General features: G+C 42.0%; 1 protein-coding gene across 1 annotated transcript in view; it reads right to left on the bottom strand.

The window, feature by feature from the left end:
- Window positions 1-642: 642 nt before the first annotated feature.
- LOC129011221 (phospholipid-transporting ATPase IB-like) overlaps window positions 643-21,206 on the bottom strand; it is a 96,987-nt gene continuing 76,423 nt past the window's right edge. Inside the window, exons 11-13 of the mRNA XM_063650989.1 lie at window positions 19,857-20,022; window positions 17,433-17,560; window positions 643-1,773 (exon numbers count right to left, since the gene is read on the bottom strand). Of these exons, the coding sequence (XP_063507059.1) occupies window positions 1,684-1,773; window positions 17,433-17,560; window positions 19,857-20,022 (384 nt within the window). The 3' untranslated portion in view covers window positions 643-1,683. The remainder of the gene's footprint in view (window positions 1,774-17,432; window positions 17,561-19,856; window positions 20,023-21,206) is intronic.

Here is a 21,206-nt window from a genome sequence, read left to right as displayed (position 1 = left end):
GCTCCCTGCCCACCTGTCCCAGTCCTTGCCGTCCTTGCTTTGTAATCCTGAATGGCTTGGCCTAGGGAGCTCCTGCACTCACACTGCCAAATCACTGCTCTGCAGCTGCTGCGGTCACACAGACACACAGTCAGGCATGCACAGAGGAACCTGTAACTAATGCTTAGTCCTGAAGCTCACACAGTAGATGCACCTACCTGTATGTAAAATGGAGTGTACAAAAAGCTTACCTGTAGAACTTTCACTGTCACCATTGTGATCCTTCCATCTGATAAGGTTTCTGGAAGTAAGAGAAAGAGCTATGTTGCAATGTACAGTGTGTGCCCTAGCTTATCCTGACCTTTGCCTTCAGGGTGCAATCACAAACCTTTAATGGTCCTGGCAATTTGGCATTATGGTGGAGCCGCTGATTAGTGATTTTGTCTTTAAATTTTACTCTCTTCAACTTGGCCTGGAAATGGATACATCTGACAGGGAAGAAGGCAAGTTATACACAGTGTCTGTCAGGTTACACTATGTACCTAGAGGTGGTAGCATTTTGGTTGTAAAACATCAGTGTCAATGTTGTATCTGGGCAAAGTAATACAGTACACAGTTCTATTTCAGTTTCCAAACCAGAGGAATACAAAGAGCCTATGCAAGTCAATTGTAAAAACACTATTTATTTTAGCAAATGCTTAAAAATGTGTGAATTCTGGATATTATAACAGTAAAATGAAGTTCATTTCTGGCTCATTCTTTTGTAAGACATACTTGCTCACCTTACAAAAGGAATAGAGGTCTGGAGACGTTGACACTTAGAAATATAAATTTAATTAACACCACCTTTATTTTTCACTGTAAATGACAATCTCTTCCCCTTGTAGCACAGCAAATGCAGGCACCCACAGAAATTCAGGGCTATGGATTGCTTTGCTAATCCTGGTATGTCCATGGGCAGGTCTTGCATGTGAGTGAGCGTTGCTCAAGGTGCAAAGAACACCACTAAGCAGCACCGCAGAGCTTTCAAAGAGGGCTTTGCATATTTGCACAGGCTGTTGCAGACATGAGGGTGGTGCTTTGAGCGGGAGCCCCGGGATGATTTGGCCCAGGTGTAACATGGCCCCTCCCCAGCCAAGTGGCAGCCCCAGAGAGCAGAGTGGAAGAGCATATTGCTGTCTTGCTCTACCATGTTTTCCAAAGACATGAAATTTAGTCCATATGTTTAAATCTCTCTTTGGCTGATTGCCTTGTGCAGTTGATACATACAGTACAACAAAATAAAAATTAGAAAATAAATCTGTTTGGGAGCAAACTTGAAGGGGAGAAAATGATGTAGCCCTGTGCAGAAAGCACATGTGAGCATCTAAACACGCCATTGTGTGTGTGTGTGTGAGCATGTGTGTGTTGAGCTGTGCTTCCACTGATGAGGTTCAAAAAGATCCTTTGTTATTGACAAGGAGCCAAAGCACTTTCCTAATTTAGGAGGCCCTCCTTGGGTTGCAAGAGTGAGGACCCAGGCAGATGGCGATGTTGGGATCCAGGGGAGAGTGGGCAGGTCTGGTAATGTCAGGAACAGCATGCAGCTGCCTCCAGGTTGAGCCAGTCTTCAATGGCATCACCAATGGGAGGGGTCTGGAAGGACAATCCGTGGGATTTATTATCCTTTGCTGTCCCCATATGTGTGGCCCTGGGATGGAGGAGTCAGGCCCTCTGGCACAGAGTCCATGAATGTGGCTCAGTTGGTCTCCTTCTTCCATCTCTTGCTGCTGCTCCTACATTTTCATCTATAGCCTAAAATCAAAGAGAAAACAAACTTACTAAGTCACAAAAAACAGAACCTTTTGAAGATAATGCCTTGGTAAGGAGCATCATAAACACTAAAAAGGTCAGAGCCAACAAAGGAAGACTTTTGTGAGCCCTTACTAGGTGTCCCTCACGACTGTGGTTCTGAGGGAGATGCTGAAGAAATGGGCACTCCTGAAGGAGCCGAGCCAAAGCAAGCAGATGAGAGTAACAAAACTTCACATCTGGCCGGATGTGGTGGCTCATGCCTGTAATCCCAACACTTTGGGAGGCCGAAGTGGGTGGATCACCTGAGGTCAGGAGCTCAAGACCACTCTGGCTAACATGGTAAAACCCTGTGTCTACTAAAAATACAAAAATTAGCTGGGTGTGGTGGTGGGCACCTGTAATCCCAGCTGCTGGGGAGGCTGAGATGGGAGAGTCGCTTGAACCCAAGAGGTAGAGTTTGCAGTGAGCCGAGATCACGCCACTGCACTCTAGCCTGGGCGACAGAGTGAGATTTTGTCTCAAAAATAGAAAAATAAAAACAACTTGATGTCCAGTGGACATTTTACATGTGCAGGGCACTGTTCTATGTGCATTAAATATATCAACTTCATTTAACTTGTGCACGCCTATATCACTATCCTCATGTTACATTTGAGGGAACTAAGGTTCAAACTCGTTAAATATCTTGCCCAAGGTCACACGGCTCATAAGTTTGAGAGTGAGGATTTGATCCGGGGGGTCTGATGATAAAGCCTACACATTTAAAAACTTTCAACACATGGCATGTTATATTTCACCTGTACCCCTGCCCACACCCTCCCCAGCGTGCTTTTTTCAAAGCATACAATTCACTGGCTTTTCGTATAGTCACAGAGTTGTGCATTCATCACCACGGCTGATTTTAAAATGTTTTCATTACCCCCAAAAGAAACCCAAGACCCCTTAGCAATCACCGTCCTTTCCCTGCCACTGCCCCCAGTCTCCTTTTTCCTGACACCGCAGCCCTAGGAAACCCTGATCTACTTTCTGTTTCTACAACTTACCTGTTCTGGACATTCATATATAAGGAATCATATAATATGTGGTGTCTTGTGACTGGTTTCTTTTACTCAGCATAATGATGTCAAGGTTCATTTATATTACAGCGTGTATCAATATGTCATTTCTTTATATTGTGGTGTAGTAGTTTATTGTATGAATAAGCCATACTTATCCATTCATTATTTGATGGACATTTGGACTGCTTTCACATTTTGGCCATTTATAATTCTGCTATGAACATTTATATGTGTTTTTCTGTAGACTCATTTTAATTTCTCTTGGGTGTACACCTAGGAGTGCAATTGCTGAGTTACACATGATAACTGTGTTTAACCATTTAAGGAATTACCAAACTGTTTTCCAAAGTGGCCACAGCGTTGTACATTTGTACTAGAGTGTATGAGGGTTCAAATTTCTCCACATCCTCACCAACACTTGTTATTATCTCTTTTTTTTATAGCCATCCTTGTTGGTACAAAGTGCTACCTCATTCTAATTTTGATTTGCATTTCCCTGATGGCCAGTAATATTGAGCATTTTTCATGTGCTTATTTTTCCAGCTATTCTTTTGAAACTAATTTGGGATGTCATTTCATCAATAAATACTCATATAGTATACCTATAGCAGGATAAAGACACTTTTAAAGAACATAACCACAATATTGCTATCACTACCTAAAAAATGTCTTTAATTATTACATATAGAGTCCTCAGATTTTCTTGTTTTCCATGTTTGTCTCATGCTTAAAAAAATTAATTGGTTTAATCTAGATCCAAAGAAGGCCCACACTTACATTTGGTTAATATTTCTCTTGGGGGTCTTGTTTGTTTTTTTCCAGCTCAGGGAAATGGATGATGGGGGGACCCATTCCCCTGAGCTGGAAAAAAAGAAAACAAATCCCGAAATGTTGTTCCTCTGCTCTCATTCCACAACAATCAACACAGAAGACTTCTGTGGCTAGATGTGCAGGGATTTCTCCTCACCAACAAGCAAGGAATCAGTTCTGCAGCAGACACCAGCAGGTGTCCTCCAATTCAGTTCTGACACTGTCTACCTGGAGAGCCCACAGGTTGAGGGCTCCATCTCACCAGACTGCTTCCACTTAAGATGCTTTCACAAGCCTCAGCCAGCTATAATTCAGGGAACCCACAACTCCCTCCTTGGGTTTGATTAATTTGCTAGAGCAGCTCACAGAACTCAGAAACATGTGCCGACATCTACCGATTTATTATGAAGGATATAACAAAGGATACAGATGAAGAAGTGCAGAGGGAAAAATATGGGGGAGGGGGAATGGGGCTTCCATGCCCTTCCTGGGTGCACTACCCTCCAGGAGCCTCCACATGCTCAGCTCTCTGGAGGCTCTCTATACACTGTTCTCCTAAAGCTTGTATGGAGACTTCATTGGATAGGCATTTTGAAGCATGGACAACCATGTAGATATGTGTTTGGACAAAAAGGGTATGATCTAATACTAATAGACTGAGTGGGGAACCCAGCAAGTCCTGTCTCTTCAGATTCTTCTTGGTCTCTCTGTACAGCATTCCTTCCTCCTGGGATGAGGCAGGGCCCCTTCAGAAATGGGGAACTTAGGACCTACCGTCAGACAAGGTAGATCAGAGAAACGTGGGGAAGATTAGAGTCCTGCATTGGGGACAAAAAGGAGCAGGGGAAAAGAAGGTAGGAGAAGGTCAGAAAGAGATTCTGTTTTCTGAGGCCTGCTTCTGAGACCTAAAGTGCCCCCAAAGTTGTAACAAAAGAGTGTAACAAAGGTCATGGGAGTTATGAGCCAGGAACTGTGGATAGAAACATACATATGTACATATGTGTATGTGTGTGTGTCTATGTATATCTCTCTCACAACCCCCTCTCTGGTCATTCTGTTGTTTTTGAAGAAACTGGGTTGTTGGCCCTGTGCAATTTCCCATGTTTGGAATTTTGCCAGTTGTATCCCCATGGTGTCATTTAACATGTTCTTCTGTCCTCTGTATTTCCTGAAAACTAGTAGCTGAATCTAGAGGATTGATCAGATTTAAGTTCATTTGGTTTGGGTTTTGGCAAGACTACTTCATGAGTGGTGCCTCTACTTACTTCCACATGTCTCTCCTTTCATGCTATTGAGATTGATCAATAGATTCAGGTGTTGTTAACTGAATATATATAATTATAAAATTCCCCCATCAGCTTTTTACCTAATACATTCCATAGCCATTGATGAGCACTGCCTAAGTCCATTATCCATCAAGGAGCTGGCTTTCCTCATAACTCTAGTAAATGCCTCTTAAGAGTGCAACAGTGCTTCTTCTATCACGCCCTACTTCCCTCATGTTGCAAAGTCATGAAAATGAGAAGGTATCGGCTATTTTTTTTTTTGAGCCGGAGTCTCACTCTGTCACCCAGGCTGGAGTGCAGTGATGCGATTTCTGCTCACTGCAACCTCCATCTCCCAGGTTCAAGTGATTCTCACACCTCAGCCTCCCCAGTAATGGGATTACAAGCGTGTACCACCACGCCTGGCTAATTTTTGTATTTTTAGTAAAGATGAGGTTTCACCATGTTGGCGAGGTTGGTCTTGAACTCCTGACCTCAAGAGATCCTCCTGCCTCAGCCTCCCAAAGTGCTGGGATTACAGGTGTGAGCCACCCTGCCTGGCCAGTATCAGCTATTAAAGGGCCATTTTATTTTTGTATTAATTATGTAATAAGGTACTTAATCCTTCCATGCTAGACTGAAAACTTCCCAAGGGCAGGCACTAAGTCCATTTTGCTAGTTCTCAGTGCCCCCCCACCCCCAACTGGGTCCATGGTAGGATCTTGGTAAGCAGTTGTTCAGTAAGTGAATGACTATCAGGAACTTGTTACAGTATACACTCTTTGAAGATTTCCTGTGATACAAGTGTTGGTGGCATTTTTGCTTATAGCTTTTCAACAACTTCCCTATTTTCAGACGATGCCACTGTTCAACAGTAAACTAGGTGAAACAGGCCGTAACTTAGATATACACACAAGAGACATTTGAAATATCAAATTCAAGCCTGGCAATTCAGAATGCAAGCTCATTTTTTTTTTTTTTTAAACAAAGCCTCTTTTCCCTAATTGAACCAGAAAATATGTGGCCCTTTTCCCTCCCAATGTGTAGCTCCAGTTCTCCTTGACTAACTGAGTAGCTAATGGAAGATGGGGCCTGTTCCTGCTCAGCTTGTGAAATCTGACTCTCAGCCCAAGGCTGTGTGGCTTCATATTTTGGATCTGAAAAGAAAATGCTTTTATTTAATCCTGATTTATTAAATTCAGGTTAGATGTGTTGCAAAACAGGGAAATGTTATCTAGCATCTTCCTGCTAATACTGAATCTTTGGTTCTTCTGAGCCACTGTGTCTCACCAGTCTTCCTATGGAAGATGGCGGGAATGTTTCTAATCCCATTTTGAGCCTGAGTGCTTGCAGCTTATGCAGAAAAAATCACAATTCATATCATAGTCACCATCTGAGATTCACCTCTCATCTCACTCCCTCTCCTACTGATTTAGTTATGCTCATCTGAAGTAAAGCCTGCCTGACTGGGTGCAGTGGCTCATGCCTATAATCCCAGCACTTTGGGAGGCTGAGGCAAGAGGACGGCTTGAGCCCAGGAGTTCAAGACCAGCCCCGGCAACAAGATGAGATCCCCTCTCTACAAAAAACTTAAAAATTAGCTGGGCCTGGAGGCACACACCTATGGTCCCAGCTACTTGGGAGGCTGAGGTGGGGGGATCTCTTGAGCTGAATTGTCAAGGCTGCAGTGAGCTGTCATCACACCACTGCACTACAGCCTGGGTGACAGAGTGAGGCAAGATCATGTCTCAGAAAAAGAAAAAAGAAGAAAGAAGAAAGAAAAAGAAAGGAAAGAAAGAGAGAAAGGAAGCAAAAGAGAAAGAAAGAAGAGAAAGAAAGAGAAGAAAGAAAGAAAGGAAGAAAGAAAGAAAGAAAGAAAGAAAAGAAAAGAAAGGAAGAAGGAAAGAAAAGAAAAGAAAGGAAGAAGGAAAGAAAAGAAAAGAGCTGCCCGCTGTAGCTGAAAGATAGCACTTAGATGCTAACGTGGAATTTTGAAAGCAGGAGACCTTTTTTCAGAAAACTCAGGCAAGGCAGTTGCGAGGGCACAACTCAATGCCCTCGTGAGGCCTCAAATCTCTGGGGCCTCACACAAAGATGAGCTTTATGTGGACTTTACCAGAAGTTCTGGGGATGTGGCCAGCTAAGAGCTGTGGCTGTCACCAATTTGTCATTGATGTGACACTAACAGAGAGAATGTACATCTTACCAAGACAAGGTAGTTCCAAGTTCAGGTTCTGTAGCATCATTCAGCTCATCTGAAAGCTTGTAGTTGATTTTACATATTGCAGCCCATTCAAAAATAATCTTGTAAAGCATAGTGTTTGCTTAAACATGAGACAGCTTCCAATGTGGCTTCCGTTTAGTGTGACACAAACCCGTTGTGGACTCTCTATTTTACCACAGAAATTGTTATAACCACGTCTATTGTCTTCCAGAAGGACACTTAAGAGTCACTTTTAAAACTTGGCCTGTGCTTTCCTATTAAAAACCACTGTTTAAATGGTGGTTTAGGCTCCTGTTTGGTATGCAGTGCAGCTAGATCACCCTGCATTCACAATGCTTAACAGTAAAAAAAAAAAAAAAAAAAAACAACACTGCTGCAATACCAACAGTTAAAATAAAAGCAATTGCATGAAACACACTGCAAACTAGTTTTAAATTTTTATCTTGATGTAGGCACTTAAGAAAAAGGAAAGGATAAAAAATAGTTGGAGACACAGTGATTCTGAGGGTAACGTCTGAGTTCTGGGGCTTGCACTCTAGTCATTAGGTCTTCATCTAAGCAGCGCTACTCGAACATGTATGAACCACAGTTAAAGCACTATGGCTCCCAAGAAAATAAAACAAACAGATCAGTTTTCCAGATGTTAATTGGAGATGTTTTGAAAGACAGAAGCTTCAGAAGGCAGACAAATGTTAAAGAGAATGTGTCTTTACAACATTCACTCAGCACTTAGTGAGTACCTAGCATGCACTAGGCACTACAGCAGCATTCTCAGACCACTAGTTTTCTAGATCCCCTTTCCATTCATAATAGTCTCAAGATTATTAAATTTAAATAGCCTCAAGATCCCCTTTACATTCTTAAAAATTATTGAGGACCCCAGAGAGTTTTTGTTTATTTGGGGTTATATCTACTGATATTGACCATATTAAAAATTAAAACTGTATATAAATGTTTAAATGTTTTGGCTGGGCATAGTAGCTCATGCCTATAATCCCAGAACTTTGGGAGGTGGAGGCAGAAGAACTGCTTGAGGCTAGGAGTTCAAGACCAGCCTGGGCGACATAGCAAGACCCCCATATCAATAAAAAAAAAATTTTTTAATTAGCTGAACATGGTAGCACACGCCTGTAGTACCAGTCACTCAGGAGGCTGAGGTGAAAGGATTGGTTGAGCCTAGGAGGTCAAGGCTGCAGTGAGCTGTGATTATACCACTACACTCCAGCCTGGGTGACATAGTGAAACCTGTCTCTTTAAAAAAAAATAAAGTTAAATGTTTTAAGTAAAACATTTTAAAAGATTTTATTAATTTATTTAAACACTTCAATAATAAAACCATTGTATGTTAACCTAATATAATTTTATGAAAAATAGCTATAAAAACTTTTATGAAAGGAACGGCATTGATTTACGTTTTTGCAAATCTTTTGTCGGGTCTGGTCTAAGAAGACAGCTAGCTTCTTATATCAGCTTCTGTATTCAATCTGATGCTCTAAGTTGTTTCGGTTACCCCAGATATTTTGTTAGAAAAGGAAAAAGTGTGTTAATAGCCTTTGGAGAAAATCGTGCCTATTCATTCTTTGACATTCTACCAAAACTGGACCAGTAGTAGTTTTTTAAAAGTTAGTTGCATTGTGAAATCTGAAATTATATCAATGACTGATATAATTTTTCACTTGTTACATTGAAATCCATTAGTCTTACTCTTGCATGATTGTGTGAAATCATGCATCATTCAATTAGAACTATTGGTTCACTGAGTTATGTAACTCTTTTGAGCGTTGACACATTTCATTATCTAAGATAAAAAAACCACATTCATTAGTGTCATCACCAATCCTATCAGGAATGCCTTAAGTACTGGGAAATATGTAGACACATTTTCCAACGCTGAGAATTTTCCAAATTTGCTTGAATTTTATCATTGGCCAAAAATACTGTCAGTTCTTGAACCGTCAGGCTCACTGCATTTATTATCTCTGCCATCTTTGGTCTGTCAGCACTTCTTTCATGTAAAGATAACGTTCCATGAAAAAGAGTTGCTGGTTCAGCTCACAGTTGAATCTCAGATGCACATTTCATTGGGAAAACCTTGTGCTTCAGTGTGTACCATGGGTTCTCTGTGTGTGTTTCCCACTGAGTCACACAGAATATAAAAAAGACATACTCAAGGGTTGAAACTTAGTAACGGTAATAATTTTTAGTGCTTTTTAATGACTTTTTAAATATTATCTTTTTTTCCAGCTTTAATGGATGAAACAAATTATTGCTTTTTTCCCTGCAAGTGTGAGATGGTAAAGAAAATGCAGTGACTACCAGTATAAGCTGATGCCACTACCTTGATCCCGGCTAAGGCACCCGCAGTTTTACCCACTGTTGCTTTTGCACCAAAGGTATAAGTGTCAATACAACAAAGAGGGGCAAATAAAGTCTTAATAGTATGAAAATGATTTGACCTTACAAATCCCTGAAGGAGTTTGGGAGACCCCCACAGGTCTGTAGAACAGTCTTTTAAAACTCCCCACTAGATATACAGTTTGACATAGACCAGACTTTTTTCTTGCAAAGGTGGAAGACAGATAATAAATAAAATACACCGGGGGTGCTGTAACCAAAATAAAGCAGTGCACTGTGACAGAGGGGCTATTTCAGGTTGGATGGCCATGAAAGGCTGTGGAGGCAGTGACGTTGAAGCTGAAACTTAAGAGCAGGTCGACTGGGATAGCCAGCCCAGGCTTGACGGCAAGAGCTCACAGGGAATGTTCTGGGGATGGCAGGAGAAGCCCCTTGCTGGGCATAGTGAGGAGGGGGAGTGCAGGGAAAGAAAAGGTCAGTGAGGCCGTCAAGGTGGGAGCTGGATTTTATTCAAAGTGCAACGAGGATGCCTCTGTAGGGGTGTGAACCAAGGTGAAAGGTGATGTCCATCTTGTAGCCTTAGGACATCTCCCCTCACCCCACTTCCACCTCCATTCTTCTCTAGGGGACCACAACTGGGTTTGAAATTCTAAACCCTAGTTGTAAATATAAGTGAAAAAGAAAATCCCAAAAGATTATATACAGCATGAACCTGGGGGGCGGAGCTTGCAGTGAGCTGAGATAGCGCCACTGCACTCCAGCCTAGGCGACAGAGCGAGACTGTCTCAAAAAGAAAAGAAAAGAAAAGAAACAAGAAAAGAAAAGAAATGCTAATTTTAAATTTTGGGTGAAAAACAGTGGCAACTAGGATAGAGAAGCCCAGTGATTTGAGGGGAAGCATAGAATTAATATACAGAAAATTGGCTGGGCACAGTGGCTCATGCCTGTAATCCCAGCATTTTGGGAGGCCGAGGTGGGCAGATCACTTGAAGTCAGGAGTTCGAGACCAGCCTGGCCAACATGGTGAAACCCTGTCTTTACTCAAAATACAGAAATTAGCCAGCCATGGTGGTGCATGTCTGTAATCCCAGCTACTCAGAGAGGCTGACATGAGAATCGCTTGAACCCAAGAGATGGAGGTTGCAGTGAGCTGAGATCACATCACTTCACTCCAGCCTGGGTGACAGCACAAGACTTCATCTCAAAAAAGAAATATATATATACACACACATATACACACGCATATATATATACATACACACACACGATTTATATTTATATATATATGATTTGATTTCAAGATAATCATTTCACAACCTAGACTAACTCACGATTCTGACCTTGCTGACGGGATTGCTGTGAAGATCAAATAAAAATGCACATCAAAGTGCATGGTCTACAAATACTGGCTGCTGAAGTCCACCGCTTAAGAGCCATGGCAGTCCTTCAAAAATCTTATCTCCACCCTTACAATCAAATCCAAGTTGACTATCACAATGAATTTTCATATGCGAGTGACCACTATAGTAAACACACCCAAGAGGCCTTTTCTTCAGCCCTAATTAGATGTTAAAAGCGTGAATAGCAGGTGCAGCCAGATGACAGGCACCGGCTCAGCATTCCACCCCATTCTCTGACCAATCCTCACAACAACCCCTTGAATAGGTACCACTGCCCTTCCATTCCCCAAAAACACCCTCACTGGTGATCCCTGGCCAGTTCTTTGTATGGCCAGTTTAAGCCCCTGGACCTAACGGTAAATGAATATAGTTCTTTTTTTTTTTTCTTTTTATTATTATTATTTTTTTATTTTTTATTATTATTTTTTATTATTATACTTTAGGTTTTATGGTACATGTGCGCAATGTGCAGGTAAGTTACATATGTATACATGTGCCATGCTGGTGCGCTGCACCCACTAACTCGTCATCTAGCATTAGGTATATCTCCCAATGCTATCCCTCCCCCCTCCCCCCACCCCACAACAGTCCCCGAAGTGTGATGTTCCCCTTCCTGTGTCCATGTGTTCTCATTGTTCAATTCCCACCTATGAGTGAGAATATGAGGTGTTTGGTTTTTTGTTCTTGTGATAGTTTACTGAGAATGATGCTTTCCAATTTCATCCATGTCCCTACAAAGGACATGAACTCATCATTTTTGATGGCTGCATAGTATTCCATGGTGTATATGTGCCACATTTTCTTAATCCAGTCTATCATTGTTGGACATTTGGGTTGGTTCCAAGTCTTTGCTATTGTGAATAATGCCGCAATAAACATACGTGTGCATGTGTCTTTATAGCAGCATGATTTATAGTCCTTTGGGTATATACCCAGTAATGGGATGGCTGGGTTGAATGGAATTTCTAGTTCCAGATCCCTGAGGAATCGCCACACTGACTTCCACAAGGGTTGAACTAGTTTACAGTCCCACCAACAGTGTAAAAGTGTTCCTATTTCTCCACATCCTCTCCAGCACCTGTTGTTTCCTGACTTTTTAATGATTGCCATTCTAACTGGTGTGAGATGGTATCTCATTGTGGTTTTGATTTGCATTTCTCTGATGGCCAGTGATGGTGAGCATTTTTTCATGTGTTTTTTGGCTGCATAAATGTCTTCTTTTGAGAAGTGTCTGTTCATGTCCTTCGCCCACTTTTTGATGGGGTTGTTTGTTTTTTTCTTGTAAATTTGTTGGAGTTCATTGTAGATTCTGGATATTAGCCCTTTTTCAGATGAGTAGGTTGCGAAAATTTTCTCCCATTTTGTAGGTTGCCTGTTCACTCTGATGGTAGTTTCCTTTGCTGTGCAGAAGCTCTTTAGTTTAATTAGATCCCATTTGTCAATTTTGGCTTTTGTTGCCATTGCTTTTGGTGTTTTAGACATGAAGTCCTTGCCCATGCCTATGTCCTGAATGGTAATGCCTAGGTTTTCTTCTAGGGTTTTTATGGTTTTAGGTCTAACATTTAACTCTTTAATCCATCTTGAATTGATTTTTGTATGAGGTGTAAGGAAGGGATCCAGTTTCAGCTTTCTCCATATGGCTAGCCAGTTTTCCCAGCACCATTTATTAAATAGGGAATCCTTTCCCTATTTCTTGTTTTTCTCAGGTTTGTCAAAGATCAGATAGTTGTAGATATGTGACATTATTTCTGACGGCTCTGTTCTGTTCCATTGATCTATATCTCTGTTTTGGTACCAGTATCATGCTGTTTTGGTTACTGTAGCCTTGTAGTATAGTTTGAAGTCAGGTAGTGTGATGCCTCCAGCTTTGTTCTTTTGGCTTAGGATTGACTTGGCGATGCGGGCTCTTTTTTGGTTCCATATGAACTTTAAAGTAGTTTTTTCCAATTCTGTGAAGAAAGTCATTGGTAGCTTGATGGGGATGGCATTGAATCTGTAAATTACCTTGGGAAGGATGGCCATTTTCACGATATTGATTCTTCCTACCCATGAGCATGGAATGTTCTTCCATTTCTTTGTATCCTCTTTTATTTCCTTGAGCAGTGGTTTGTAGTTCTCCTTGAAGAGGTCCTTCACATCCCTTGTAAGTTGGATTCCTAGGTATTTTATTCTCTTTGAAGCAATTGTGAATGGGAGTTCACTCATGATTTGGCTCTCTGTTTGTCTGTTATTGATGTATAAGAATGCTTGTGATTTTTGTACATTGATTTTGTATCCTGAGACTTTGCTGAAGTTGCTTATCAGCTTAAGGAGATTTTGGGCTGAGACAATGGGGTTTTCTAGATATACAATCATGTCGTCTGCAAACAGGGACAATTTGACTTCCTTTTTTCCTAATTGAATACCCTTTATTTCCTTCTCCTGCCTGATTGCCCTGGCCAGAACTTCCAACACTATGTTGAATAGGAGTGGTGAGAGAGGGCATCCCTGTCTTGTGCCAGTTTTCAAAGGGAATGCTTCCAGTTTTTGCCCATTCAGTATGATATTGGCTGTGGGTTTGTCATAGATAGCTCTTATTATTTTGAGATACGTCCCATCAGTACCTAATTTATTGAGAGTTTTTAGCATGAAGGGTTGTTGAATTTTGTCAAAGGCCTTTTCTGCATCTATTGAGATAATCATGTGGTTTTTGTCTTTGGTTCTGTTTATATGCTGGATTACATTGATTGATTTGCGTATATTGAACCAGCCTTGCATCCCAGGGATGAAGCCCACTTGATCATGGTGGATAAGCTTTTTCATGTGCTGCTGGATTCTGTTTGCCAGTATTTTATTGAGGATTTTTGCATCAATGTTCATCAAGGATATTGGTCTAAAATTCTCTTTTTTTGTTGTGTCTCTGCCCGGCTTTGGTATCAGGATGATGCTGGCCTCATAAAATGAGTTAGGGAGGATTCCCTCTTTTTCTATTGATTGGAATAGTTTCAGAAGGAATGGTACCAGCTCCTCCTTGCACCTCTGGTAGAATTCGGCTGTGAACCCATCTGGTCCTGGACTTTTTTTGGTTGGTAAGCTATTGATTATTGCCACAATTTCAGCTCCTGTTATTGGTCTATTCAGAGATTCAACTTCTTCCTGGTTTAGTCTTGGGAGGGTGTATGTGTTGAGGAATTTATCCATTTCTTCTAGATTTTCTAGTTTATTTGCATAGAGGTGTTTGTAATATTCTCTGATGGTAGTTTGTATTTCTGTGGGATCGGTGGTGATATCCCCTTTATCATTTTTTATTGCGTCTATTTGATTCTTCTCTCTTTTTTTCTTTATTAATCTTGCTAGCAGTCTATCAATTTTGTTGATCCTTTCAAAAAGCCAGCTCCTGGATTCATTAATTTTTTGAAGGGTTTTTTGTGTCTCTATTTCCTTCAGTTCTGCTCTGATTTTAGTTATTTCTTGCCTTCTGCTAGCTTTTGAATGTGTTTGCTCTTGCTTTTCTAGTTCTTTTAATTGTGATGTTAGGGTGTCAATTTTGGATCTTTCCTGCTTTCTCTTGTGGGCATTTAGTGCTATAAATTTCCCTCTACACACTGCTTTGAATGCATCCCAGAGATTCTGGTATGTTGTGTCTTGGTTCTCGTTGGTTTCAAAGAACATCTTTATTTCTGCCTTCATTTCGTTATGTACCCAGTAGTCATTCAGGAGCAGGTTGTTCAGTTTCCATGTAGTTGAGTGGTTTTGAGTGAGATTCTTAATCCTGAGTTCTAGCTTGATTGCACTGTGATCTGAGAGATAGTTTGTTATAATTTCTGTTCTTTTACATTTACTGAGGAGAGCTTTACTTCCAAGTATGTGGTCAATTTTGGAATAGGTGTGGTGTGGTGCTGAAAAAAATGTATATTCTGTTGATTTGGGGTGGAGAGTTCTGTAGATGTCTATTAGGTCTGCTTGGTGCAGAGCTGAGTTCAATTCCTGGGTATCCTTGTTGACTTTCTGTCTCGTTGATCTGTCTAATGTTGACAGTGGGGTGTTAAAGTCTCCCATTATTAATGTGTGGGAGTCTAAGTCTCTTTGTAGGTCACTCAGGACTTGCTTTATGAATCTGGGTGCTCCTGTATTGGGTGCATATATATTTAGGATAGTTAGCTCTTCTTGTTGAATTAATCCCTTTACCATTATGTAATGGCCTTCTTTGTCTCTTTTGGTCTTTGTTGGTTTAAAGTCTGTTTTATCAGAGACTAGGATTGCACCCCCTGCCTTTTTTTGTTTTCCATTTTCTTGGTAGATCTTCCTCCATCCTTTTATTTTGAGCCTATGTGTGTCTCTGCACGTGAGATGGGTTTCCTGAATACAGCACACTGATGGGTCTTGAGTCTTTATCCAATTTGCCAGTCTGTGTCTTTTAATTGGAGCATTTAGTCCATTTACATTTAAACTTAATATTGTTATGTGTGAATTTGATCCTGTCATTATGATGTTAGCTGGTTATTTTGCTCATTAGTTGATGCAGTCTCTTCCTAGTCTCGATGGTCTTTACATTTTGGCATGATTTTGCAGTGGCTGGTACTGGTTGTGCCTTTCCATGTTTAGAGCTTCCTTCAGGAGCTCTTTTAGGGCAGATCTGGTGGTGACAAAATCTCTCAGCATTTGCTTGTCTGTAAAGGATTTTATTTCTCCTTCACTTATGAAGCTTAGTTTGGCTGGATATGAAATTCTGGATTGAAAATTCTTTTCTTTAAGAATGTTGAATATTGGCCCCCACTCTCTTCTGGCTTGTAGGGTTTCTGCCGAGAGATCCGCTGTTAGTCTGATGGGCTTCCCTTTGATGGTAACCCAACCTTTCTCTCTGGCTGCCCTTAACATTTTTTCCTTCATTTCAACTTTGGTGAATCTGACAATTATGTGTCTTGGAGTTGCTCTTCTCGAGGAGTATCTTTGTGGCGTTCTCTGTATTTCCTGAATCTGAATGTTGGCCTGCCTTGCTAGATTGGGGAAGTTCTCCTGGATAATATCCTGCAGAGTGTTTTCCAACTTGTTTCCATTCTCCCCTTCACTTTCAGGTACACCAATCAGACGTAGATTTGGTCTTTTCACACAGCCCCACATTTCTTGGAGGCTTTGCTCGTTTCTTTCTATTCTTTTCTCTCTAAACTTCCCTTCTTGCTTCATTTCATTCATTTCATCTTCCAGGGCTGACACCCTTTCTTCCATTTGATCGCATGGGCTCCTGAGGCTTCTGCATTCTTCACGTAGTTCTCGAGCCTTGGTTTTCAGCTCCATCAGCTCCTTTAAGCACTTCTCTGTATTGGTTATTCTAGTTATACAATCTTCTAAATTTTTTTTCAAGGTTTTCAACTTCTTTGCCTTTGGTTTGAATATCCTCCCGTAGCTCGGAGTAATTTGATCGTCTGAAGCCTTCTTCTCTCAGCTCGTCAAAGTCATTCTTCGTCCAGCTTTGTTCCGTTGCTGGTGAGGAACTGCGTTCCTTTGGAGGAGGAGAGGTACTCTGGTTTTTAGAGTTTCCAGTTTTTCTGCTCTGTTTTTTCCCCATCTTTGTGGTTTTATCTACTTTTGGTCTTTGATGATGGTGATGTACAGATGGGTTTTTGGTGTGGATGTCCTTTCTGTTAGTTTTCCTTCTAACAGACAGGATCTTCAGCTGCAGGTGTGTTGGAGTACCTGGCCGGCCGTGTGAGGTGTCAGTCTGCCCCTGCTGGGGGGTGCCTCCCAGTTAGGCTGCTTGGGGGTCAGGGGTCAGGGACCCACTTGAAGAGGCAGTCTGCCCGTTCTCAGATCTCCAGCTGTGTGCTGGGAGAACCACTGCTCTCCTCAAAGCTGTCAGACAGGGACATTTAAGTCTGCAGAGGTTACTGCTGTCTTTTTGTTTGTCTGTGCCCTGCCCCCAGAGGTGGAGCCTACAGAGGCAGGCAGGCCTCCTTGAGCTGTGGTGGGCTCCACCCAGTTCAAGCTTCCCGGCTGCTTTGTTTACCTAAGTGAGCCTGGGCAATGGCGGGCGCCCCTCCCCCAGCCTCGCTGCCGACTTGCTGTTTGATCTCAGACTGCTGTGCTAGCAAACAGGGAGACCCCGTGGGCGTAGGACCGTCTGAGCCAGATGCGGGCTATAATCTCCTGGGGCACCGTTTCCTAAGCCCGTCGGAAAAGCACAGTATTTGGGTGGGAGTGGCCCGATTTTCCAGGTGCCGTCTGTCACCCCTGGAAAGGGAACTCCCTGACCCCTTGCGCTTCCCGAGTGAGGCAATGCCTCGCCCCTGCTTTGGCTGGCGCGCGGTGCACTCACCCACTGACCTGCGCCCACTGACCTGCGCCCACTGTCTGCTACTCCCTAGTGAGATGAACACGGTACCTCAGATGGAAATGCAGAAATCACCCGTCTTCTGCGTCGCTCACGCGGGGAGCTGTAGACCGGAGCTGTTCCTATTCGGCCATCTTGGCTCCTCCCCCCGAATATAGTTCTTTTTTGAGCACTCAATTAAATGCCAAAGGCTCTGAAATAGCATTGGAAAATAGTGATTCAACTCGCTTTAATACTCACCCAGTTTATGAAAAGGGCTTGGGTATACTTCACAACCTCAAGAGTCACCAGCAGACTGATGGGAATAAGATTGTTGTATAAGATGATGAACGTCAGCAGGTTGTATCCAAAATTATCTGAGGTGGTGTCTGTGGAAGGAAACCAGAGTATCTGAAAGGTGTTCACAACCAAAGTCTATTGGCTCATTTAGAGATTCATGTTAAAATAGTTATTGAGCACCTCCTGTATGTCAGGAACTGTGAGTTCAAAGGCTGCTTTCTGTAGGAGGCACACAGGCCCCACAATGCAACTGCACAGCAGGATGCGTCTACTAAAGAGAGGCTCACAAGACGTAGCGGGAACCAACACAGAAGGCTTTCTAATGGGAAAGTATGGTCATTGAAGGCAATCCAGAAGAAGAAATGCTGGTTTCAAGTTTTGAAGAACAGAGAAAAGAAGCAAACTTTAAAGAATGTAGAAAAGAAGACAGGCCTTTGAAATGGTTGTAAGGAACACTTACAAGCTCACTAAGGTAACATGTATATTGGGGATACTCCAAAGAGCTGGAAAGATGGACAAAAGTGTGAACAAGAGAAGCAGACCAAGAGAGAGAAGGCTTGAGCCCAACTAAAGATAAGAGAAGGGTTATCTGGAGGGAACAAGATCCCTAAGGATGGAACAGGACCCTAGGGGATGAAATCCACAGCAGAGGAAGCATCAGCTCCAGGAGGAACAGAGAATGGGGGAGGGAGAGGGGGACAAGGTCCGGGGGTATCAAAGGGAAAGTTCTTTCCTTGACAGCCATGATCTTCTGCTTGAAGGGTAAAGTAGTGAGATCTTCTTAACTCAGCAAGAGGCTTAAGGAGAAGGCTGCAACAGGGTTTAACTGATATTAAAGCTGTCTGTGAAGGGAACCAGAATGAGAATAAAGATAGCAGAAGGCTAGGATTGGAGGGAGATTGAGAATTTGTAATGGCTCCAAACCATAGTTATTAGGTTTTTTCCCAGGAAATTACATCAAATGGTGGTAGTCTGATTCCGATTTAGAGTTCTGAAGCGTGGCTGTGATGGAAAGACAAGAAGCAGGGAACGTACAGGGGGAGCAGGCATATGCTGGCCAGTAATTTTACCTTTCCACAATCCCTTCACTTCCTACTCACTACCAACCCTTCCACTTTTCCTGTTGGTTGCTTTTCTTCCTGACATATTACTTTGCTCTCCTGTTCTCCTGTAGAATTAAGGAGTTTCTACATAGGATCTCTAAGTTCCAATAGTTACAAATATCTCTAAGGTACAAACAAATATCTACCTGACAATTACAAATACAAGAAATACTAAAGAAGTTCTCCAGGATGAAAGAGATACCAGACAGTAATTAAAATCCACATAAACAAAGGACACTAGTAATAATTCTGTAGGATTTATAAAAGATAGTATAATTATATATTCTCAATTTTAAAAAAGCAATTGCTAAAAGCATCATAAAATTGCATTGTTGAACTTATATACTTGTAACATATACGACAGTGCAAAGGAGTGAGGAGAGAATGAAGATACATGAAGCAAAGAAATGACACTGCTGTTAAATCCAAAGGAAGAAATGAAGAGCAAGACCTGGAAATGGTAAGTAAATATGTTAATATAAAACAACCCTGGCCAGGCGTGGTGACTCACGCCTGTAATCCTAGCACTTCGGGAGGCCAAGGCGGGTGGATTGCCTGAGGTCAGGAGTTCGAGGCTAGCCTGTCCAGCATGGTAAAACCCCGTCTCTACTAAATATACAAAAATTAGCCAGGCATGTTAGCACATACCTGTAGTCCCAGCTACTCAGGAGGCTGAGGCAGGAGAATTGCTTGAACCCAGAAGGTGGAGGGTGCAGTGAGCCGAGATCACGCCACTGCACTCCAGCCTGGGCGACAGAGCAAGACTCCATCTCAAAACAACAACGACAACAACAAAAAACACTATCAATATACTTTTTTTCTTTTTTCCTTTAGCTTCTTTAAGAGACACAGATTATTATAACACTGTATTTTGGAGCTGACAACACAGATAAATGGAATGTAACAATGACAGCACCAAGCAGGAGATGAAATGGAGGTACACTGGAGTGACATTTCTGTGTTTGACTAGAATTGTTAGTATTAATCAAAAGTAGATTTGGATAAATTGGGAAATACATTGTAATTCCTAGGGCAACCACTAAGAAAATACTTTAACAAAGAGTTTAAAAATAACTATTTGAGTATAAAACAATTCCCAAATGTTCCCATCTTCGCTTGATCACATGATCCTAATCTCAATTCTCCTTGAGAAGCTGGCATTATGTACAGTAACCAAAGGGAACAGAAGGACGGCAGGGACACCACACATCAACCATGCCTGCAAGAACGTATCAAGAATGGTTTTCTTCCACTGGAACAAGCAACTCACCCCGACACTTACCCATCTTCTTGATGTACCAGTTCTTTTCGCCGTGAGACCTGTTCCAGTACAGGGCCCCCGCCGAGCTCACCAAGGCCATGACCAAGAGGATGACAAACAACACCAGGATCTGCACGTTAGTCACCTTCTCAACGTTTGATCTCTTGAGAGGTGCTTTGGTTGAATTCTACACAACAGCATTGAAAGTCAGTAAGGGTCACAGAACAGATTTGGGGCAAGGGGTTGGGGGGAAGGAGGTAAAACAACCATATTTAACAACCAACAAGTAAAAGACTATTTTTTTTGCCAAATAATCAATGCAATTCAAAAGTGTACCATGCTCCTGAATCAATAGCTAGTTTTAAGTAATGAAGAAAGATGACACACTCTACCAGTTTAAAGAACACATTCCAACATTACATGATTCATTCTGTCCTTCTTATGATTATATCTTAGCATAAAATTGTCACTCTCCTTATCTTAGAACACAACAGGTTCTAAATATAGTCCAGTTTCAAAGAAATCAGAACACTCATAATCCAAGAGAAACTTAGACATTCCATACCATAAAAATCTAGAGAAGACCTTCACGGTAATAGCACAGCTCTACAATAAATATACAGAGATATTTCTAAAGCACATATTTTTCCTCCTGGAGCTCAGAATTTGAGGAATAAAAAAGACATACACAAACACATACATATCAATAATGCAAAACAGAACATTAATGGGTTTCAAAATAAGTGGATGGATAAAAAGTTCATTTGGAGAACTGTGAACAAGAAGCAGGACCAGGAAGAGTCAGGAAGGGCCTGGGCAGGAGAAAGCTGAGTGGCATCCTGAATGATGGAGACAGCAAAGGAGAAATGGAAGGAGAACGGCAACCTTATCACAGGCTTAGCACCTGCCTTCTCACTGCTGGGGGGAAACCAGCCCAGCTGGAGCCGAGGCCAGTGTTAGCAGGAGAGTATAGAAAGATTCATTAAAGCTGGATTCAAGAATCACTCCAGTTCAGGTGGAACATTTGGGACTAGATCCTCTCAGCCATGGGAAAGTCAACAGAACTGTCTGAGCAAGGCAGTTATGCACCTGAAGTCATTTTATTAAAAAATATCTGAAGGTACTTATGGTGGGCAAACTAATGACTACCCCTCCGCCCAACCAGTAATGCCCACATCCTACTTGTGGGGCACTGCAAGTATGTTATTTTATTTTTTGAGATGGAGTCTCACTCTCTCGCCCAGGCTGGAGTCCAGTGGCGTGATCTCAGCTCACTGCAACCTCCGCCCGGGTTCAAGCAATTCTCGTGCCTCGCCTCCCAAGTAGCTGGGACTACAGGCGCCCACCATCACGCCCGGCTAATTTTTTGTA

This window comes from Pongo pygmaeus, chromosome 14 (assembly GCF_028885625.2).
Source record: "Pongo pygmaeus isolate AG05252 chromosome 14, NHGRI_mPonPyg2-v2.0_pri, whole genome shotgun sequence".
Classification (NCBI taxonomy): Eukaryota; Metazoa; Chordata; class Mammalia; order Primates; family Hominidae; genus Pongo; species Pongo pygmaeus.
The sequence above is the reverse complement of the archived record's forward strand: the minus strand, read 5'-3'. Positions and strand labels throughout refer to the sequence as shown.